Below are 23,951 nucleotides of genomic sequence, written 5' to 3' on the forward strand. Positions count from 1 at the left end.
TTTTACATTATGGGTGTCTGAATGTTAATTTGTTTTCTGAAGACTAATGCTTTCTTCTCCATTCATAGGAATACTTAATACATTATGATTTTGGGATATAGGCATCTCTTCCACGCTCAGTTCCTGTGTCAATCAGGAACATACTTGGTGAGAGGGATGTTTCATACACTAAACCAGTGCTAGATTCAGTGCAAAATGTGACTGGAGTGGATTTTGTTGAAATTGTGTTCTGGTGGTCTTTTCCTCCGTCTTTCTGCAGTGTGAGAGCCAGTGCAGTAGGGGAATTGAATCAGGGCATGGTAATCATCTCAGAAGCTCTGATGTTGCTGAAATTAGGCTTTTGTTTAAAATGCTGACTGATCAATAGAAGAACTTGTGAATAATTTACTTTCATGTGTTTTAGGCTATTCTTAATGAGGATATGGAATCTAATTGCCCAGAGGTTTTATACGAAATTAAGGAAGAAACCTCAATTTTCCCCAAACTTCGACTTGATCCAGTAGATAATAACTACATCTATCTATCCTCTGCCAATAAGGTAAGTACAGTATTAAATAAAATAACAAATTAAAGTAAACTACTGCTTTAAGGATTTCTGCCACTTTATAAGTGAAGTGTCAGTTTGAGTCAGTTGACCTTAAATATCCAAAGTGCAGTTAGCAACTTCACATCTAATATCTAGTTATGTTATCTAAGTTTGGGCTGCACTTCTGCAGAGCTCAGAAGAGCTTCCTCTGTCCTGGTGCTGCCTACTGTTGCTATCATCCAGCAACGTCCTTACTCTCACGCTTATTTTATGTCATTCTGTTGAGAGTCTTTGTTTCTCTTTTTCCTGGAGGCATCATGCAGAGTCAAGCTTGGAGGTAGCAAACAAAATTCATAGACTCTTTGGAGACTGAGTTCCTCTGAATTAGCAATCCAGCTATTGGTAGGCTAGGGTTTGCTAGTCAATTATGAAGTTCCTAATACGGAGAAATCTCTTAATTTGAGAGATGGGTTTGAGTTCTTAGTTCTGCTGAAATCAATGATAGAATTCTCATCATCTCCATTTAGGCATAGACTTAAAACAAAACAAAACAAAAACACAATCCGAAGTGATTAATGTGTGTACATAGTGAGGCCAAGGAAAGGAGTTAATCAATCACTGGGAGCTGCTGCGTGTGAACAGATGCGTCAGAGCTGCATGTCAAGCAGCGAGCAGCTCCCAGGAGCCGGTGCAGTTGTTGCAGCACATCCTACAGCATTATTGCTGAGCATCTACTCAGCAAATTCCTTTGTCTCATCAGCAGCAGGAAAGATGGCAATGAAAACATAAGGGCTGGCTGTCCATCTTAGCTGGACAGGATTTCACCCAGCACTTGGTTACCTTCATTTACAATAAAATCACTTTTCCAGCAGTGAACATAGCATTTCAGCCTGCTGCCTGAGAGAGTGGGTAAGTTGGTAGAACTCCTGACTAATATAAACCATCTGTCACAAATGCAGAAGGAATCAAAGTTTCAGTCAAAAGTGGATGTGGATATTCAAAGACTTGCATTTTCTTTGTCTTTGGTAGAAGAACAAGTTGTTACAGAGGAACAAAACCTTTTAGGAATAAATGTCTCTTTCTGATTGTTTCTCGGAGTTTAAGTAAGGCTTCTGCACTGTCTTTTTTTAAAGTGCTGGTAGTCTGTGATGTTGCCTGGTTCCTGAACGGATTATCTCACACACCTTCAGATAAATTGAGTTTTACAAGATACAGCTGGAAAAACAGTAAATATAGTTTTGCAGAAAGCCATGTGTCCTTGTTGCTATTCACAAAATGTAGGAACTTTTAATTCTTCCAAATTTGTAGAAAAAATATTTGAATTGGGAATATTTTTCTTACTAAGATTATGAATTAACACTGTTATATAATAACATTATTTGTATTTGTATTCTGTATTTGTAATCAGCTTTCTCTTTTTCTTTTTCCTTTCCTTTTCTGAAAATGGCTGGCTAGGATATTCAAGCTGAATGTACAAGTATAGCCACATACAGTATAGCCACAATTATCTACATTTACTTAGTAAAATGGCATTTTCATGCATGCTAAGTAGTTGCATGCGTTTGTTCTAGTGTGCACATGCAGTAACCTGACATGGTGATGCAAACACAGATGCATTTTGTTCTGCGCATGCATTTTTGGATGCACCTTCATCAATCATTTAAAAATGTCAATTCTGACGAGAGGAAAATGGTGTTCTGCTAAGCAGAATATTATTTGTAAAGTATACCACCTTTCTATTGTTATCTATAATTCACTATGCTAATCAGTCTTTCTTGCATTAATCTGTCCATGCTGGCCTTTGAGTAGCAGAACCAAATTGTCGTTGTCAGAGGCGGTTTCATCATCTGATGGCAAAATACAGCGTGTGTAAAATAGGCTGCATATTTCTATCCAAAGGTCTTCTGACAGAGGGGATTCCGTAAGGAAACTTCCCCAAAGGGATTGTGCTTGGTTGCTGTCAGAATTTTAATGGTAACCTTCAATTTCCCTGTTTCTGGAGGTTGTTTTAATTCCATGTGGTTTTCCATTCTTTGGTTTTAGGTGAGGAGAATACCAGTTGCAAATTGCAGTAGATACATTTCCAAGGAAGAATGCTTATCTGCAAAGGATCCCTACTGTGGGTGGTGTTCTTTGAATCAAAGGTATTTTCTGTTATTTTAGACGTTCATATAAAAGCAATGCAGTATTGGTCAGTGTACATTTTTACTGGCTTGGGGCTATTCAGCATCAAGATTATATCTACTGAATTTTTGTGGAATCAGTCATAGCCATAAGTGTGAGATACTTTATTGTCACGTGACAGGGAGCTCTCCACCTTTTAAAGACCATGTTAACCCTCAGATTTTTGAAATCTTCCCGTAAAATGTATGTTGGGCTAAGAAGAATTAATTATTTTGCTTTTAGAATGACGTTTTTGCTTTCCAAAATGACTGAGAGGTAAAATGGTATACTCATGCTTGAAGCATCTTATTAGTAGCTGGGAGCGTCTTGCATGTGAGAACGAGGAAAGAATGCTCAGTTCTCTTCAGTATTCATAGTTCCTTGCTTTGGAACCACCACCTTTGGTTTAGGCCAGTGGAGAATTTCTTTCTAAACACTTCATCCTCACATCTGAGTCATTAGTTTTGCTACTTTCTTTGAAGCAGTTTTGAAAGCTGTTGTACCTCTTTGACCTGGACTGGAGAAATTAATGGGTCATCAAGCAAAAAACCACATCGTGTAAACCTACTCATAAATTAAGCAAAGGCCGTCCTAAATTTAGATAGGCTTTTTGTCCTCCCTGCCTTGGTTGTGTGTATCTGAGAGTCTCATTCTTCTGCAAGTTAAAATCTGTCTGCTCATTTTCATCATGTGTGTGTTCATGGAGAGATTATACTCATTCGTTCCAGTGTTCACATTGCCTTGGCTTAAATGGATTTTCCCCCTCCCTCACACTTACCTCCTCAATGTTTTTGTGGAAGCAGTCTCTTTTTTCACTTTCATCTTGGTGTGCTAAAACAGCTAACTTCACTAAAATCTTCTTATGTAAGACACTAATTTCTTCACTCCACTCCAGTAGCTCTTCTGTGAAGTTCATGCATCCTTTTAAAATAAGGAAGGCCAGGACTGTCACAGTATTCCAGAAGAGATTTCAGCTGTGCCTTGCTCAGTGGTGTTTTATCAGTCTGTCCAGGAAGCACCATACTTAGAGTGTCCAGAGATCACAAACGTCTTTTTCATGACAGCATCACATTGATTGGCCACAATCATCCGTGATCAAATAATGCCCCCAGGTCCTTCTCTTTCCATCTGATGAGTTTCCAGTCTATAACACACATATGGGTTGTGAGATTTTTATTGCTCTAGGAACATGTTCTTGTACTTTATGCTTTGAAATGTCATCCTATTTCAAGGTTATCCAAATATTCCTGCGTGATATTCTCATCTTCCTCTGCATGGTAATGTTCCCAACTTTGTAGCATCAGCAGATGTCGACAGTGTAAACCATCTTTTATGCCATGAGTTCATCAGTGATTAAAATGTTAAACAGAAGTGGTTATAAGATGGATTTTTGAGGAATTCCACTAGCAGCCTTCTTTTAGAAGGTTAATACTACCCATTTTGGTTATGTTAATGTGATTTTGTAGAAGACCTGCTACTTTGTGTTTGCGAAGGCAGTTATTAGAAGAGAGTAGGTGTTTATTCTGTAATGTGTTTTCTTCAAAGTCTCTTTTGCTACCTTGTTAGAAGCTGTGTATGTTACAATGCTAAGCTTTTCAGGCTTTTAGTTACCTTATAAAGAGTTTGTGAATAACAGTTATTAGTCAGTAAATCCCCTGTTAGTGAAGGGAATCACCAAAAGTTTCCACCTGGTTGAAACCGAAATAATTTACACTTTTGGAGAAAAAAAATGCATTACTATAATATGAATCCCGTTCAACACCCACATGATTTTTCACTCTTAAGCACTTGGCATCATTAAATGTTTGGTTTTGTGAAGAGAGAGCTCTGAATGAAGCTTTAGAAAAAAAGGCAGACATTATTTTAGACAGTATTTTAATGAAAGTCCGCACATGTCCACTAAAGCAATATATTCCATAATAATTTTGAGATTGGTGATATGCTTAATACTCTTACGGAAAAATACATTTTATATTAAATATGCACTCCATTTTAAAAATAAAACGTGCTAGCAGTGCTTCGTTTTAAAGACAGTGTGAACTCAAATCCAGTATTTTGTTGAAAAAATCTGCACATCTTATTGCAAGTGAAAACAAAATGAAACAAAATATTTCTGCTGTTCTTATTTCTGCTCTTTCTTCCATAGGGTCAAATATATACATTCTCCTTTTCACTTACAATCATTCAAAACAATTAGTCATAGCATTGTATGATTTCTCTTAATGTTTATAGATTTTCTGTAGATGAATCAGATTTACCTGAAGTAATGTTTTACATGTATTTTCCATATGGAAATAACACAATATACCTTAGTTATCTGACATAACCAGACTTACTTTTGAATGTGGTCGATGTATGTGATATCTGTAGACTTCATTCAGGGGCTGGTACCTCAGAAAAGGAAGCCAAAACTTTCTCTGAAACCGTGTTCTCATTCCATGAGGAAATCAGTATGCTTTAGCAAGGTGGAGAGGGCAAACTCAGCAGAATCTGTAGTTAATACAAGATTAGTGAAGCAGAGACTTAAGTAAATATGAATGAACCAGTACGAATAGGTTTTGTGTTATCATAATGAAATAAGAGGAACTCAATTCTAATTGTGAAGAGTAATCTTTAGTAGTATAAAGAAATAGCTTGCTGTGAAAGATTTAAAAAAATCTTGACTCTGCTTTCCTCTGTACACGGATCTATGCATGTCTGAAAACTGATCCTAGGATTTTCTACCTTATACTTTCATACTTGTACAGGGTCCTGTCCGGCCCACCTTTCACAGAAAGCCAGACTTGCCTGAGCCTGTATGTTAGTCTTCAGAACAGAGTGGTACACAAATAATATTTATCTGTTATATTCATTCCAATGTGCTTTTAAGACAATATAAATTGTCTAAAAGTAGGGATATGACAGCATAATCTTGTCTTTAGGTCAGTGAAATTCATGTTACTCTTGGCCTGTGCAGGGCAATTGTGAGAATTCCTGCTGAGGAACATCAGATGCTCTCCTTCCCCCTTTGCGACTGCTTCCTGTGAAATGACCATTCTCCATAGCACCTTGTTTGAGTGTTAAAGGTCGGCTTTTAAAGCAACAACAGACACATTTTTCCTGCCGTGAAGACAAGCATGACCCCAGATCCTGGGTGCATTATGTTTTTTTTGCCATTAAACTCTTAGATTCTTCATTGTCGATGAGGGAGACAAGTTCAATGTTTATGTTCGTTTGGCAATCTAAGAAGGCAAATAACTTTGTCCTATGACAGTTTTAAATATTCAGCTTTATAAACCATTTTCTTTTTTAATATTTTAATATTAGTGTCAATGAAATGCATACACTTATTTAGTGCCAAGTGTGTTGTCTTGCATCTTCGACAACTAGAGTGGTACAATGGAGCAATCAAGTTAAGGATGTTGAATTCCATCCCAGGCTATGAAGTCCCCTGTTACTGGCCAAGCATCAAATATTTGCTTAAGTTCCATTGGCTTAATCAGGACCCTAGAGCATATATCAATGCATTGTAATTTATTTTGATAAGCAGAAGATTTTACTGATTGTTTTCCTGAAGCTTTTTGCCATTGTAAACATATTCCTGTAAAAAATCAATAGTGTTTCTGTAAAAAATCAATAACATTTAATAAGTTGAAGTACAGTGTCTGAAGTCAAAGCCATGATAAGGAGGCTAGTATAATTTTATGTATGCTCTTAGGTGCTCATTAAAAGAAAATTGCACACGTTCAAACAGCATGAAGGGTTGGTATAACATTTCACATGCACCTGATAAAGATCTGAAAATCCTGCTAAATTTCCCTGCCAAAAATCAGGTATGTACAACCAGTTTTATGTATGTTTGTTTATTGTAACTCAAAATGTGTCATTTTGTCATTTTTTGCATGTTCGCTTCTTTTGTCACCTCGTTCCACATATTAGTCCCTCTTATCTCAACAATTAGCAAATGTATTGGAAATCCCAGTAAGTTGAAAGTTTCAGTCAGATAGATGTTCTCTTTCTCTTCTGTAAAATTTATCCTGAAGCTATACTTCATGATGTTGAGTCAAAAATTCGCTGTACTGACAAAGGCATCCTTTCCATTATATAACTTTATCAGCTATTTTAATATTTCCGGTGACTATATATCAAGTGTATGATGCAAGTTCTGAGCTTTGTAACAAGTTACAAAACATTCACTGGGACACATATGCTAACACAAATGCGTCTTTAAGTGTTTGATATCAGTATTTACTCAGTATTTGTTCACAGCACACACAGCCTTGAGTATTTGATTATCAAGTATTGTGACTGGCCACTTAATCTGCATGCTATTGTTTCTGGTTTCCTGATTGAATGCACTAATGTGATCGTACTTGTAAAGCACTCTCAGCCAGAAACAAAGGATAATTCATTACAAGACAAATTCTGTTTCATAATTAAGTGCACTTTGGTTATGGATGCAAGCGTTGTCTCTCTGTGAGGATTTGTTCGTTCTTGCTCAAATATTTTTAAGGGACTGTAACAGCAAAGAACAGTTATAGCAAAATTCTTGTTTTAAAATCCAAAATTGTTCCAGATTGCTCCCCTGATGTATCTTACACATCCATTTAATTTCTGGAAGTAAGCAATACTGTTTATTTCAGAACTTTTTCTGTTGGGAGAGGCTCTCTCCTTTGAGAGGCTGTCTGCTGAATTGTCTACTTCCACCAAAAAAAAAATTCATTTTGTACATTTTGTAGTTTGTAGTTTTCTGTAAAGACAAGATGGCAACTTAACAAGTACTATAAGAAATCTGTTGTATTCATGTTTTTATTGTTTATAGGTTGCTGTGACTGCAAGCATAAGCAAAATCCTGACTTCCTGTACGATAAAAATTGTAGAACCTGTTGAAATATTTTATGAAAATGTAGTGCTGAAAAACTCATCCTGTTTCTGCAATCTAACCACTCTGGTGATAACTGATAATGGTATGTTTTACTGTTACATTTATTTAATGCTTATTCACTGTCCTTTACTACTGAGGAGAACTGAGCATAAATACAGGCCTAATGAGTGTGAGAGTAGGTAATATTTTTTATTAAATGTAATTGAAAATAAAAAAAAAATCATGTTTTGTCAAGTGATTTGAGTATACTTACACTATTGTTGATAGTTAAAGATTTATTAGTATGGAATCCTTTCTACAAGTTATAAAACATGTTAAATGTCTAAGGAAACTTAAGATCCATAGGAGCTATGGAGGCAGTGTTGGTCCAGTGCTGTGCCGTAGCAAATTAACCTTTCTTAACCCATCTGCAAACAGAACTTGTTTTTGCAAGAAATGGTACTGGCATGAATAAGAGGAGAATCTGACTATGAATGTCTGTACAATAAATAATTTTAACACTCAATTAACTGTTTCAACCTAACTTAGACACTTGTGAGAAAGTGATTGTCCCATGTAGAGGATTGGCAAAAAAATACGTAGTTCAGGGGCAATTTTGCTGGTATGTCTCTTTGATTTCATTTATTTTACTGAGTTACTGGTTGAATCATTTTGCAATAATTCTTATACTACTTTGTTCGCTAGTAGTTCTCAAAATTAGAGAACTGAGCTATTTGTATGGGATGCATAGTGCATGATCTATTTTGTGCATCTCATGGGCAACTACAAGTTTTAGAATGAGCTGGTAAATTACTGAATGCCTAGACTTCTGAGCTGTTCTCCAGGTTTTGGTCTCAAAGATCAGATGATAATCCTTCACAGTAGAGTCTTATTTGACTAAAAGGAGGAAAACGTCCCACTTGCATTGCTTCAAGGATCTATACAGAAGCACGAAGCTTTTTTAATACAGGTTGACCTTGTACCTTTTTAAAGTTGCTTATGGTAGAATACAAAAGAGAGTTTTAATCTAAACGGAGGGACAAAGATAGCAAGCTCAAAGATACTATGTGCTCTTAAGTGACTCGAAGAGGAAACAGAAAATTCAGATAAATGCTTGCCTTTATCTTTCCCTAGATAATATAGCCCAAAAGATATTTAATACTCTGCGTGAAGCTGATTCTTGTATAATACCTTTGTGTAGAAAGAGGAATGAAATGTTAACCAGAACTTACAATGACCTGTTGTTCTGAAGAGCTCAGTGCTGCAAAGAGCTCGCACTCTCAGGGACCTTTGCCTCTGAAGGGGATTCCTTGGAATATTGGGATCTCAGGACCTCCTCCTATGGCCTTTATAGGGGAAAAGGTCCTCTGGCGTAATACAAGTGTTGTATCAAGTTCCTGTCCAATATTGATTTGGGAATCAAGAATAAAAGACCTTGTCACTAGCAGGTGACAGCTAGGGTGATACCAAGGAGTATTCTGGTCTATTAAGCTGTCTTTGATGTACACTATTAGTGGATTTTTAAGAGGGACAAATGCATTAGAGAAGAAAAAATGTTCTTTATTGACACCAGTCCCAAAAGCTCTGTTCGCTTATAATTATGGAGTACGTTGTTTTGGTTTTCTGTCATCTCAGACTAAGGCTTTCTCTAACTCCATTAGCAGGTTTTTGTAGTCTGTAGTGTTACAGAAGCCAGCTCGTCTTGCTTGTGCTTTGTGCCAAGGATGAGCCCTTTGACAGTATTAACCACAAGGCTAGGAGCTTAGCTTGTGTCTGCCACCATTACTGCCACTCACGTACTCTGGTGAGCTGAGCTATATTTGTGGATGATGCAAGTGTGGAAGTTAGGTTGACTATTTCTGGTACCTCGGGTAAAGTGACCTCAGTCTCACAAGAAGATGCACTTGCAAAACTCCTTCAGGTATCATTTCTGGAAGAAAAACATTTTGAAAATACCTGCTACTCAGTGCAGTCTGGTGCGTTTTGAAAGGTCAGCCCAGACCATACAGAAAATAATAGGTTCCATTAATTTCAACAGAGACAAAATCAGGAAACTATATTTGACAGTGTTGTTTGTAAAGTATTTCTACAAACTGAAAAGAGAAGACAAGCTCTGCCAGAAGCAGATAAATTCCTTACTTTTACTTACAACTCCTAGTAAAATACTATTTTTCAGTAGCTCATGGCTTGAGACCCTTCCCATATAATGACTAGGCAAGTGATGTAGTTTTGTGCCCGACATGCCGGATTTCTGCAAATACGTAGATTTCTGGAGAAGCAAAAAGGTGCTTGGTGAAGGATTTCAGAATGTCTCTGTGTGCTTATCCACATCTTCAAGTGTTAAAACACCTTTAAACATCAGACTCTCTGCTATCCGTTTAGGAAGGTATCTAAGCACACGAACAAGTCTGAAAGGCTGTTTCCAACAAGCAGTGCAGGTGACCTTTGCAGTGAGCACCCAAGTGCCATGCTGACGTGTGGAGCTAGGAGATGCTTCTGATTTAACAATGTAGATGTAGCCAAAGCTGGTTTTCATCTCAACAAGCCGGCTTGTGATAAAGACAAAGCTTTCTCTACCTTTGTAATGCAGATGAACTTTAAATCTGTGAAACTTTCCCGGATTAAAAAGCTATCTACTTCCTAGCATAGAGAAGCCAGAAAAGTCTGCACACATGGGTTTCATTTGATCTCAGACAGTCATTCATTTCACAGACGTACACATCTGCAGGCACACAGATGAAAGGAACCATGGCTTAAGTGGTATATATCTAACTCTACTTTTCGATGTGGTATTCTGCTCATGGGAGAAGATAGTCTTTCATTCCACAGCTGCCAGTGAATTGTTGGTATAGTAATTGCTAGCTGAAATAATGGCAAATTGACTCATGCAATCATAAAAGATTTAAATAGGATGAAAATTGCTACTGCATAGATTACAAAAGAAGACTCTGAAACCAAGTCTCTGAGACAGAAAGAGAGAGAAGTACAGTGTGTTGGGGTCTCTCACGTTAGAACAGTCTGTTGTGTTAGAAGGCTTGAATTCGGGGTCTGGCTGTGGCACAGTGTACCACTGTGTGCCCTTTGGGAGAGAATTTTATATCCCGGCTCCATCATAGCATTTCCTTATCTGTATCCTGACAATAACATTACTTTTATATGTATGCAGTGGTGGCATCAAGCTTAATTAATGAGTTTGTATAAAGTCTTGGAATAACTCAGCTGAAGGGTGCTATGGAAGGACAAAACCTAGTTATTTTTAGCAGTCAGGAGTGTGAGTGAATGTGTGTTTGAGAAGGTGCATGCCATGTAGAGAACAGCTGAAGGCACATGAGCTTTCAATTCAATTATTTTTTTACAGTTATTTCTTACAATATCCAGCATATGTCTAACAGTCACATTTTTCCAGATTGTCTAGTTCTCGAAGCATTGCTGTCCTCAAGCTCTTGGAATATCACACAAACATTTCAGTTGAAAAAGTAAGAGCCTGGTGCCTGTTGAAGTTCATTGAGGGATTTTGGGGGGTGGGGGAGAGGGGAGGGGAAGGGACACTGAAATATGATCTTTTTTTTTTTTTTTTTTTATTAAGCAAATACGTTTCACTAAAAATGGTCAAATCCTTTTACTTGGCCCATTTCTTCCTTCTTGTCTTTTTTTTTGTTATCCTTAGAAAGCTGCTACTTCTGATAACTCTTTTATTTAATGGGACTGTGGCAGCTAACTATAGGAGAGTCATTACAATGACTGAATTTATGAGTAGTGCCTGAAGAGATAATAAAGGATGTCACAATGACATTAAAATCCTTTTTGTCCTTGTGAAAAAATTGGGGCCCTGGTACTCAGGATAAGACTTAGATCAGAGGAGTCACAAAGTTCTGTACAAGTCACTTTGTGGAGCTGTTTTTTAATCGAACCGGATGCAATTTAAATGGGGTCCATGGGTTACACAAATCCAGTTAAACGAGAAAGTAATATCTAATCTGCTAACAGGAATAACTAATACCTGTTGTTCAGTACACATTATTTTTTCAGAACCACACTCTTTGTTGAGAGCTCGCAGTAGAAAGCATTTGTGCCCAGTACATGGCCTAGCCCTTTATGATCTATGTGGTTGTAAAAATTAGAAATATCTGGCTAACATATACAGTGTTCCCCTTCAGAACACTCCTCACTTATACAAAAAGGCTAATTCATAAGCACCTAGGATGAAAATGAATTCCTGCTTTTTGGGAAGTGGCACATCAGTTCCCTGGCCCTGGAGCAACACAGGGAAGGAGGTGTCTTTCTCTTAAATCAGATCATTTCTCAGCATGCTTGGAGAGGGCCTGTGCTGCTCTTGGCTCTCCTCCATGCTGATGGATGCATTGCGAAGCAAGATAGGGACAAACTCATCTCTGACAGGCATGTTTTTGGTAGGGGAAGGCAGTAGCAAGCTAGCAATACTTGCTAGCACTACACACACACAACAGAAGTTCAGGCAAGCTGTGAAAGAATAAACAATGGTTTTCTGCCCTTTTCTGGTTACAAAGTACTATCTGGCCACTTATGTAGTGGTGAGAACTGTAGTAAAATGAAACTCAAAATGTTCTGTCTGCTTCATGCTTTTTGGAAATTTATGACTCTCAGCATCTCAGCACAGATTGTATTTCATACTAAATATGTCCTCAGAATAAGCACAACAGAACAATAGGCTTGGGGGGTAAACGCAGGTTATGTGTTTTACGCATTTCATTACATGTTTGCCAGGTTGTTCTCTTGGGTTTGTGCTTTTTTCTGTCAGTTGAAATTTCACATTTATGGCTGAATCTAGATTGAGTTCCTGTGTCTTACAAAACCTCTGGTTTTTGTGTTACCAGCTGCTCACAGTGTATACACAAGGGTGAGTGTGCCAGCTGTAAATGGACGCGTGTCTCTCCTGCCGCCACCTGCCAGGTGAAGTTTGCTGGGGAGGGCTGGAATCCTCCGTGATGCCTTCTCCTTGTGTTTTTTTACATCTGAACAGCAATCTGTCTCTATTTTGTCCTAACATGGAGAAATGCTGATTTTTTTTCAGGATAGTTGTAATGCAGCTGCTTCCAAGGGGATCACCACTGCGCAGAAAATAGAGGTTGGTTAGCATTTTAAGATCAATGTTATTGAGGTCATGTGGACTGGGGGAGAAATTTATGTAAAATGAGAGGACTTTGCAGGAAGAATAGATATATGGATGGGGAGACAGTCAGTCGATTACATAGAAAGGTAATGCAGAATTTGGATTGATACTGGTTTATCTTTTATTTGGTAGTGCTTAAAGGTAGCAACAAAGATTTGCATTTCAGATCCAAGCATTGAGACAATGAACTGCAATAGTTATGTGATGCAGTAGATGCAGTATTTACAATACTGCTTTAAATACTGAAGTCCCTGTGCGCTGTATTTAGGCACTTCACAGGAGCCAGCATGCTGAGGGCTGGGACCTGTAAGCTGACCAACAACAACAGAAAAAGACCAAAGGAGAACGTCTCGCACTTAATCTCTTACCTAGACTTAAATGCATGTTAGAGTTCTGCTGTCACAGACAACTCTCTGAAACTAGGTTTCACAATCTCGAACCTCTTCCTCTTTTTATGCAGCCAGATCACAGCTTCTCCTGAAACATAGCTGCCAGAGGAGCATAAGGAAGGGAAGGATGTGCCACCCAGTTTCTGCATAACAGACAAGTGGCTAGAGGATGCATCCAGGAACTGAATCCCTGGCTGTTAGTAAATTCTTGGTTCACACTTCCAGAAAAGTTTTTCTTGCTTCCAGGCTGCAGACAAAACTGGAGATGGAGCTACTCTCCATCCATCCTGCTAAAGCTGGATCACTGGAAAGGAAGGAGTGTCACTGGTGCCAAAGTACCTTCTGAATCTGGTCATTGAGTTCTCTATTAAAATCATATAGACTGTATGTGAGCGTACAGTCTATACGATTTGCCTCAGAGGACAGCCCTTTAACCACGAGGTTATCCCTGTATTCTTTATGGTGCCAAAATGCTTTCATTTTTTCATAAAACTGAGCGATCTTTTCATCAGTGTTTGCTTATGACATGCAGGTGTTAGGACAGAAATGAGTAATGAAGAGAAATTTGACCGATGAGTAACTATATAGAGATTTCTGCCTACACTTCTTGATTTCTGTTTTTCTGTGCGTGGTTAGCATGGTTGGTATAAATAGCGACTCTGTTCTTCTCTCTAAATGTTTTGTTAGAGCTGCTCAAACTTTTACCTGTGAAGACAGGAATTACCTAATTCAGCCGTTCAGCTGAGGTTTCTTAAACAAAATCACAAAATCCATTTTGTTTTTCTCAGAGACAAGTGGGATTGTAATACTTGTGCTTCTGAGCATTAATATTCTGGATTTGGTCTGCATATAAAGCATTACGGCTGGTGAAAGAACAGAGGAAATTCTTCTTTGCTCTTCTTCCAAGTGCATTAATTTGACATTGGTAAATAGTTGGAACTGCCTGGGAGATGGCTTTCTTCCACATGCCTTATCTTGGAAAGACAGTGATGGACAAGGCAGTGAAAGCACTAGAGGCAGTCCAAAGGCAGATGTTTATTTAGAAGTGATTGATCCATTCAGAGGGCTTGAAATTGCATTAGAAATCCTGCTCTCCTTTGACTGCTCTTGCTTTAAGGAGAACTTATTGGAGGGCTGAGAAAGAGGATTTGTGTTTTCCCACAAGCCCAGCTGAGCACTTAGATTAATATACTTTTATTTCGGTGGCAGCCCCAGCCCTCCTCCTGACTCCAGCTGCTGGTTTCCCTGCGTGCACCTTCCCCCTCCCTGCGCCAGAGCAGCAGTTGGAGTGGTTGTGCGAGTACGCTTGGCTGGGGAACCAATTTGGCTGGAAATAACCGTTGTCTTTCAGCAGGTTATTTTTCATCTGGGCCAGTTCCCCCATCCAGTTTTTTGCGTGGCCTGGGGGCCTGTGCTAGCACTGCAGGAGGGGCTGTGCAGGACAAGCTCCCTGGGGTGGTAGGGGCTGCTTAACCTGCACCTCTGCCAGATATCTCACTTCGACCCGCAGCCATGCTAACCACACCTCTGAGGATGTGACTGCCGCTGTTTACGCAGCCCCGGGGATGCGTTAGGCTGTCCGGGGCACGGGAGGCTGCAGCTCAGAAATGTGGAGCTCTATTGAAGCTGACAGGGCTGTGCTGATTTACATTACCTGAGGACCTGGCGCACACTTGCTGTATGTCTCTCTGTGTGTTTACGCTGCTTTCATCACATGCCTCACAACTAGTGATGTTTATAAATATCCTGCTGCCTCTCCGCTGTCTTGCTGCTGGGCGTCTCTATCCCTGCCGTGCAGAGACTGAAAGGTCAGCGGCTCTCTGGCGCTGGGGAAAGCAGCACCGCAGACCCCAGCCAGGACACTTGGTCCCTCCTGCCTTCAGTGAGGAAACTCACAGTTTCTTTTGCTGCTGAGGAAAGTGTTGCAGACCACGGTGGTCCAGCCAGGAAGCAGGCTCTCAAGTAGCTGAGGCCATGGGTCCGAGGCAGGACACAGCAAGGGAATCTGTGTCGTGTAGCCATGGGGAAGGCATGATTTCAGGGGAGGCTAAAACTTCCAGAGTAAACCATTCCTACCACCATTTCTTCTCAGAAAAGAAACAAGACAAGCTAAGCTGAGGCACCCCATGGTGTGTGGTGCCTGGCAGAGAGACCAGGGCGAGCCCTGAAGTGTCGCAGCGTCCAGCCGCATCCCGGGGCAGGGGATGCCTCGTGTCTCCCGCTCCAGGGCTCACAGCCTTTTGGGGCTCTGGGGCATCTTTGTGTGTTTGTGTGATACCGTGTTATCCCTGTGCTTCAGGGCTCCCTCCTGGCTACTGGTGAGAGCCCCGAAGCAGTGTTTTAGTCCTTTGTGTAGTGTTTGGCTTCTGGATTTGCGTGAAGATACTGACTGTCCTTGGTGCGCCAGAGGCTGGGCACGAGGAGAGGGACAGGACGTGGGTGGAGAAAAGGGCTGGTGCTTCGCTGGCTTTAATCTCTCACATTTCTGCTTGCTTTGTCCTGCTCACATGCTAAGGGTTAAACTGATCCCCAGGACAGGGTGGGAATGAATTTTCCCCCTCAGGCTCAGTTTCCTTTGCCCTCTCCATTATCCATACCAGAGGTCATCTCGGAGGCCCTTTTGCAGGCCCTCTGGCCCCAGCCTTTGCACTCTCTTGCCCTTTCCTAAGGCACAAGTTGTGGCTTTCAATCAGTTGTGACAGGTCTCGCATTTGCTCCGGAGCACTCCAGCATTCAGCGGGCCGTGGTAGCATGTGGGGACAACGTGCCGGGGCCCTTTCTGAAGTGGGGGAGCGCTGTGTTTGCAGTGGATGGCAATGTGACCCTGATGGTCCCCTCAGGCCGACAGCCCAAAGGCTTGGTGCTGCTCTGGGTACATGAAAAGATGAATGGGGAGGAAAACCCCATGGCAAGGACTTTCCTAGAGGTTTTGCACCAGCATCCTTCTCAGGGTTGGGAAGGCTCAGCTGCCCAGTGATGTGTCCACAGCAGCACGGCAGAAATCAGGATAATCACAATACTCTAAAAACTCATTTTAAACTAATAGGCAGTCTAAAAGCAAGCTTGAAATAATTTGCCTGAGAAGATCCCAAGCAGTGTGTGGTTTCACATGCATATTTTATTGGTTTTTTGAATGTTTTCAGTTTGTTGTCTGAAAGATACACGAAGAGGAAACAGTTTGTGTGACTGTAAAACTGGGGAAGCAGCAAAACTGATTAAACATGAGATGCTGTCAAATGCATCGAGTAAATACAGTAGGGAAAAAAAAATCTCTCTTCTTGCTCAGCAGTGTTAGTAACTTGGAATAAGTAAATATAAAGATACACAAGGAAAAGCACACTTTTAAAAATTGACCGCATTTCTGCAAGACTGTGACAGCATTAGCACAGACTAGGGCTATTCTTTAATGCTGGAAAATAGATTTGTAAACTTCATAGTATCAAAATGGGATACCAAAAAATCCCCACGGTTGTGTTGTCCCTTTAGCTCTATGTATGACTTTGAAAAGACTTTCTAGTAAAGATAATTCCGAGGTTGTTTCTTGACATTTCATTCTAGGATTTGACCTCGCTTCCCCTTTTCAGGTCACAAGAGATGCCTTCATTTGTTTCTCTTGTAGTGACAGGACCGTGGGTTTTGTCTTGCATTGTTGCTTAGTTCTTCAAGAGTTACACAAAATGTATGGTTTCAAGCTGGGCTTTTATAATACTTACTTTCCAGTATGCCAGGTTGTGATTCCTTTGGGCAACTTTGTTATGACATAAATTGAAATATAAAATATATAGGTAAAAATAGTTAGCTTGTAAAGATGTTGTGATTGACAGTACTTCCCAGGATCAAGCTTAACAAGATTTGAAATTAGTAAGAAAAATGTATCCCAGTGCCATGAAAGCCTCATTCCTGAGTGGTGGTTGTTTTTGCAGCTGCTGTTTAACTGCCTAGTCTTTTTATAACCAGGCTTTGTTTTGCTTTGTTTTCTGATAGCATATCAGCATTCATTCCATTGAACCTTTGTGGATTTCTACATTAGGCAAAAGTGAAATAACAGTCAAAGGAGAGAACTTTACACAGGCATCAGGCATAAAACTGATACTGACTGGAATCACTGGCTGTAAACCAGACATGTGAGTTAAGCTCTGAAATATAATCCTATTTACTTTGCATGGTGAAAATTATGCCCATTTTGCCCTAGCAATAGAGCTGTGTGAACAGTTGTCGAGGACCTCTCCTCAGCAGAGAAGGGGATGCTCTGCACTCCTTTAGTTATACTTCCCGAGGGATGGAAAATGGTGTTTGGGTACAATACGAGGGACGAGTGGTGGGTAGGTGGGCAGCTCTCAGCAGTAGTTAGGACAGCGCTGTACCTGTGGCCCTCTGTGCCTTGCAGAAGACAAGAAGTTAGGTCACAGGAAAGCTGCAGCTTTTGTTTGACTCTCCTCTGCTTCAAAATATCCCCCATATATTCTAGGATTCTGCTTGTGAGAGCACAGACACCATGCCAGGGAAGGGAATCTCTCATGCAACAGTGTGTACTTTTCTCTGTTGATGATTGCACAGTGTAACCCCCCAAGATAATTGGGCTGTCTTAGTCTGAATCAGTCATTTTCAGGTGCAGCTGCAATGGCTGCCTGTGATTACCAAGCCTGTTTCACACAGCTAGCACTTGAAAAAAGTATTCATGTGGTACAATGCAATTTTTAGTTCAACCATTAATTTCTTGGGGACCACAGAAAAAAAAAAGGAGAGAAGGATGGAAAGAAGGAAAGGAGGGAGAGAGAGGAAGTACAAAGAAGAAGGAGAAAAAGAGAAGAAGGAGAAAAAGGGAGAGAGGAGGGGGAAAGAGGGAAAGAGAGAGAAAAAGAAAGAAAGAAAGAAAGTGAAGATTCTCATTCTTGACTAGCTAATGTGTTGGTATCACAGAGAAATACACAGCAAAGTACACAGTTTACACAGCAAAGTCACACATTGCATTACATAGCCTCATTCCGAGGCCGCAAGACCAATATCTGTACTGGCTTCTGTGATTATTGTGACACATAGCAAGTTCATTCGAAAGATGCCCTACTTTGTCTTTTCAACTCACCGCTCTCTCTTTCCACCTCCATCTGGCAGCTCAGAGGGATTCATTCCTCTTCTCTCCTTATCCTTTGCTTTAGGTGATAGGCTTTGCGTAGTGACACCAATGAGTGGCACAGTGGCATCTGTGTTTCAGCATCTGACTGTTTTCTTTCTCCTCCAGCATTAAAGTTAGAAATGTGCTAAACGATACACAAATGACATTTACTCTCCCACCAACACGTAAAGAGGCCAAAAGTATATGTATACAGGCTAGTGGGAAAAAATGTTCACCACCAATGACCCTACATTATGTTTCACTGCCATCGTGTTTTGGAATCACACCAAATACCTCCTGGATCAGGTAAATTTGTCTTTCTGTACTTTTTATGTGTTCATTAAAAATGTAGCTGATATGAGCCCCCTTCCTTGGCCAGACTGCAGCTGATGTAAAGTTGGATGACTGCTGTAACCTGTTGCGGAGGATTAATTTATGCTGGTGAACTGATTTAACATTTAACATGCAGATAGGATTATGATAGCTGCAAGATGGATTCTGTGTTCTGCAGGATTCTGTAAACTCCTTCCTGCCCACCCCAGGTCTCCTTTGTAGAAGTCAAAAATAGTCTCTCCATCCTAAAGCTAAATCCAAAATATGGTTAGCATGCATAAATTCAACTCCAATTAACTTTGATTTCTTGATACTAATATACCCTTCACCTCTGAAGCAGTATAAAGTATCAGTGAATTGGAAGTAAAGTGAAAATAATCACCACTGCAGTGATTTGCGCAGACTTGCTTTGTGACTGGGTTCCCTACATCCAAAAGAGCCCTTTCCAAGCCTCTGCGGTGTTCTGTGGGAGACTCACAGCTCCGGTGAAAGACTTACAGGGCAATTTTAAGATATTCTCGGGCACAGCTCTCCACCTGTCCCTCTGCCTGCACAGTTTTTACGCGCTTTCACGTTCTTAATCTGATATCTTGGCGTAAAGCACTGGCAAGCGTGGATTTGAGGTAATAAGCTGGGCTGGCAGCTGCAGCAGCTGAGCAGCTAGGACACATCCCCTCATCTCCAGGTGAGGGGCAGCTCAGGCAGCTGGATATTAATAATACCTTAAACCACTCCAACTGTGTTCAGCAGAGATTGTGAGCCAGAGCCCTGAGACACAAGCGCCATTGTGTGTGCCGAGACAGATGATCTGGACGCTGCTGAGAATGTTTCCTGTGAGGTGCCTGGCACCATTGCTTTGTCCTGAAGAAGGGAAGAGTTAAGCACAGGCAGGGCTGCTCTGGGGCAGTGAAATACCATGTCTTCAAGACAGAATATTAAATCATGGTCTAGTTCTTTGGCTGCAGGATAGAAAACAAGTTGGAGAGTCCCTGAAAAGGAGTATGCGTGTGTATGCTGTCAAGTCACTTGGTTTTGCGGTAGCAAAAGCATTTACTATTATGTTATGAGGAAAGAATGGAAGTACACTGTATAGCTCAAGTTATCTCATCCTGCAGTTTGACTTTATTCTATTGGCTGCTACCAAAGCAAAATGCACATGAGTAGTTTATTCATGGCTGAAGGCTTAATGCAGAATTTATATGTGGGAGAACAGATAATGTTAACCTTCCTTCCCCTCCCTCCCTTTTTTTTTTTTTTACAGTGGTGGTCGCAAAATTACTATGATTGGTAGAAATTTTAATGTGGTGGACAGTGTGATTATTTCAGATGATCAGAGATCAAACCTCACCGTAAGTCTTAATCTCCTTTACAATACCAAATAGGGTTCTCTTAAGGGATTAGGTTTTATTCCTAAGGTTTCAGGAGGATCTCAGTGTTTTTCAAACACTTCCAGGCAGATATCAGTCACCCTACTGAAATAAATATGACCACTTGTAGGATTACAGTTGCACACATTCTCAGTGCAGGATCATGGATACATATAAGCTACTCTCCTGCATAATTCCCTGAGCCTTTTTTCTGTGCTCTAGAAACTTTCTCCAAATTCATCCTTTTTGAGCCTCCCTAGCCTCCCTGTTTGGGTCTCTTAGGGGAGGAGTGGTGTACTTCTCGCAACCTCAGCAAGGGGCAGGAGACTGGAGATAATTTGGGGATGAAAGTGTTCTTCCAAGGCTGTGAGGAGGTGGGCACCCTGTTACCTCCTGGGCTTGCAGCATGGGAACCAGAAAAAACAGCAGGACCACCCCATGATGTAACCAGTGGGGTAGGTGTAGCAGCTCCCCTCTATCAGGAGTTAAGCTGGGGAGAGCCGATGCCCAGGGGTGCTGGAGAGCTTCTCCTGCTCTTCTCTTGCCACCTGCGTTGAGGGGAAGGAAGGAGAAATCACTGACACGATTGCTGTGTCGCTGCAGGAAGTAGCTGCCTTAGCAGTGTGCAATCAGCCCTAAAGCGGCGTGCAGAATGTGTGATAAATGCGCTCACGGGTAGACACAAGCTCAACACAGAAACTTTCCCAGGTGTGGGAAAAATTTCTCTGTATGCAGTCCTGATCGCAGAAAAGAGGTTTGGCAGGTATCTGTGTGAAGTCAGGAAGACATTAAAATTATTTAGAGAGCCCCTGTTTGTAATTGTACCCGCTGTTGAGTGCTTAATGACTGTTACAGCTTTGCTAATGTGTTTCTAGGTTTCTAGGTGTCCTGGAAATGAATCTGAATATCATTACTTAACACCAAGCCTGAGCCATGCAACAGAGGGTAAAGTTGTTGATATGATGTTAAAAGTGGAAACTACCTTTATACTGTGTTACAAATTACACTATCGCCCTGACCCGGTGTTCATCAACTACCAGCTGCACACTGAGCTGGATCCTGATCTGGAATTAAAAATATATGTAAGTTTGAAAGTAATAAACTGTAATACTTTGTTTAAAATAGTTGTTGGGGGTCATTTTACTTCTTACTGTATTTAGTCACTGTTTATTATCTTCAATTTTTTCCCTCTAGAAAGAAAATGACAACTTGAATATTTCTAAAACGGAGATAGAGGTTTATCTGTCATATATGAATGGTGCACAGACCAAAAAGATATGGTTCAACGTCCAAAATATTACCAAAAAACCAGACCGTAGCACCATACTGTGCAAATTCAAAAGGGAAGGAACGGACAAGATTGACTTTTCCACAGTGAAAGTTTTTGTAAGTAGAATTCCCTTTTGTTGCAATTTAACAATGTTTGGATGTTTATGTAAATGTAGTAAATATAGCATTAATGCTTTGGTCATACATACTCTTTATAGCGGGAGGAACTGGGTGCGTTTTTTGTTCTCCTGCTAGTTGGTAGTCTGGTTATCTTCCTCACATCTAAGCACGCCTGCCTTGCTTAGGTACCACTGACAGTACTGTGTTCATTTACTGTCCTGTTACTGCTGTAGTGTCAGAGGTAGGCTTTGCAGCCTAAGCTGAGCTCCCTGCTGCTGAGCTCCAGGAGAGCAGTATCTTGTCAGACCTCTAGTGCAGCACAGGCATCACCGATTAAGCATCACTGGCTCCAGGAGAGCCCCTCATCTTAGATCTGTAAGCAATCTGCTGCTGCAGTGTGGCCATGAGGAAAAGGGTTGTGTCGTGCCATTCACTTTTTCCCACTGAAGCAGAGAAGGATCTTGAACAGCCTGTAGTGATCACCACTAAGACAGAAGAAAAGGCGTTTCTGGATGAAAAAGTGGGTAAAATTCAGCGTGCGCCAGGGAGGCCAAAATGCTGTGAACATATGGCACAAAGCCAGCCACAAATATAAGCACATTAGCATGGATGTCAAAGCTAAATGGCAGCTTAAGATATCTGCTCCATGAATAAGATGAAGATATGAATTTTTTGAAAAAGCAATCATCACCATTTATGCGGGAGAAAAATGATGCCAGACTCGTACTGCAGTGTATGGTGGTATAAAACTGAAATAACTCTATTGACTTCAAGGCATATGGCTCATAGTAAAGATTAAAGAAGCTATTCTCAATTTCATATTACTGTTAACTGATCCTCCATCTGTGAATCCTGCCATCTGAAGCAGTTATGGAATGGAAAAGCCTTTCTGAGATTGGTGTTGCATTTAAATATTAACGTTGCCTTGCAGTATCACATGCTCATCCTCAAGCTTCATAGCAGTGACTGTCATAGAAAGGTCACCACTTCACGAAAGCAAATCCGAGGCAATAGTTATAACGTAACATTTCAGTTCTGGTACCTTAAATTTTTTTTTTTCCAACATCAGGAAAAATGTAAAGCTAGGAAATCATCATGTATTTTTTCAATCTTATAAATAAATCGTCACAGAAGAAACAGGACCACACTGAAGAAAGGATAAGCTGGGTATAAAAGATAGGTATGGTCCAAGAATAAACATATCTCTTGCTTTAGTTTTCAGGAAGAAAGAGGATATTGAGTATAGGGTCAAAGACAGGATGATCAGCCTGAATGGAGGTGTCAAAGAAGAAAATGCCATTCTTGTGACTGAAGCAAGATTCAGATAGATCAAGGGGCTCAAAACAGCTGGAACAGGATCATTCCCATCACAGCACTGAGAAAAAAAAAACTGGGACATGATGTTGTAGGCTCAGTAGAAAAGATTCAAAATAAAACTGTAGAGTCAGGAGAGATACTGTATGACTGGAGAGCAGCAAATATAAAACTAGTATTTAAAAGAAAAAAAAAAAACAACTAGGCAAATAGAGGCTTGCTGATTTAATCCTAGCTCTATGTAAAGCTTTATAATGTATTTTGAATGAGAAACTCATGAAAGACCTGGAGGTAAATGGAAAGTGGGATAATTGTCAACTTCTTTTTAATAAAAGCAGATTATGCCAGATATCTTTATTAGTAAGATGAGTGATTTCCTCAACAACAAAAAAAAACAGTAGTTCACATGTAACTGGAAGTCATTCAGTAAACTACTTAACATGGTGATTATGAAGATGCTAGGGATTAGAAAAACTGGATGCTGTGTATGGGGAGCTGCCTCTGGGCAATGTTGATTTTCATACAGATATTATTTAGTATCACTAGTGACTTGAGCACAAGAATAAGGCATGCACTAATAACATCTGCTGATGACATAAAGCTCAGAGGCATTACCAGTCCAGAGGAGGTTTTATAATGTCATGCAGGAAGAATGAAATTAATTTAGGAATGGGAATCGGATGAATTCAGGTGTACCTTATTTATTCTGTGATTCATAAACAAGATAAATAAAAGATAAAGACAGAAATGGGGCCATTGAGTAGGAAGGTTATGGTGAAGATTAAAGATAATCTAAGCATGAATGGTAAATTAAATGCATGCTTTGCCTCAGTTTTCGATAAGTAGGGATGACAGGAATTTCTGCTTTAGGAATGCTTTGGTTGGACATGACAAGTGGAGAAAGTCAGGTGTGTTAGCCACGGGATGATTAATGCCATCAATGCACTTAAGCCTTAGAAAAGGCAAATGGGCTCCTAGGAGGGCTCAGACCAAAAGTACTTTGTGTAGGGACTGTGAAAACACATAAACAACTGAGGAAAAAAATATATTTGGTGGAGGGAATAGGTCTGCTTTGTCTTCTGTTCATTGCAGCCCCAGAAACATGAAGGCTGTGTCCTTCCAGCCCTCAGGGGTTTCTCTGCTTGCTCATGTCCGTGTAGCTGCAGTGTGACTGTCCAGCTGCCCTGCTGCTCACCTCCTGTGACAAGCCAGTGACTGAAATCACCAGATCTCTGCCTTCCCTGCTGTAACCCAAAATAATTTCGACCCAACTCTCCTTTTCAATTATCTCAGGCTCATTCCTATCCCTGGCACTTGGTGGTATTCTTTTTCTGTGTCGAAGCGTATTTTTACTTCTGCTCTGTT

The 23,951-nt window shown here is 40.4% G+C and overlaps 1 protein-coding gene across 1 annotated transcript in view; it reads left to right on the plus strand.

Moving 5' to 3' along the window:
* PLXNC1 (plexin C1) overlaps positions 1–23,951 on the plus strand; it is a 66,658-nt gene that overhangs the window by 12,178 nt on the left and 30,529 nt on the right. Inside the window, exons 3-14 of the mRNA XM_086741786.1 lie at positions 404–538; positions 2,570–2,670; positions 6,387–6,501; positions 7,491–7,635; positions 10,939–11,008; positions 12,386–12,461; positions 12,583–12,636; positions 17,055–17,194; positions 18,310–18,489; positions 19,778–19,865; positions 20,759–20,965; positions 21,078–21,269. Of these exons, the coding sequence (XP_086597912.1) occupies positions 404–538; positions 2,570–2,670; positions 6,387–6,501; positions 7,491–7,635; positions 10,939–11,008; positions 12,386–12,461; positions 12,583–12,636; positions 17,055–17,194; positions 18,310–18,489; positions 19,778–19,865; positions 20,759–20,965; positions 21,078–21,269 (1,503 nt within the window). The remainder of the gene's footprint in view (positions 1–403; positions 539–2,569; positions 2,671–6,386; positions 6,502–7,490; positions 7,636–10,938; positions 11,009–12,385; positions 12,462–12,582; positions 12,637–17,054; positions 17,195–18,309; positions 18,490–19,777; positions 19,866–20,758; positions 20,966–21,077; positions 21,270–23,951) is intronic.

The sequence above is a fragment of the Chlamydotis macqueenii genome, chromosome 1 (assembly GCF_036417535.1).
Source record: "Chlamydotis macqueenii isolate bChlMac1 chromosome 1, bChlMac1.mat, whole genome shotgun sequence".
Lineage (NCBI taxonomy): Eukaryota > Metazoa > Chordata > Aves > Otidiformes > Otididae > Chlamydotis > Chlamydotis macqueenii.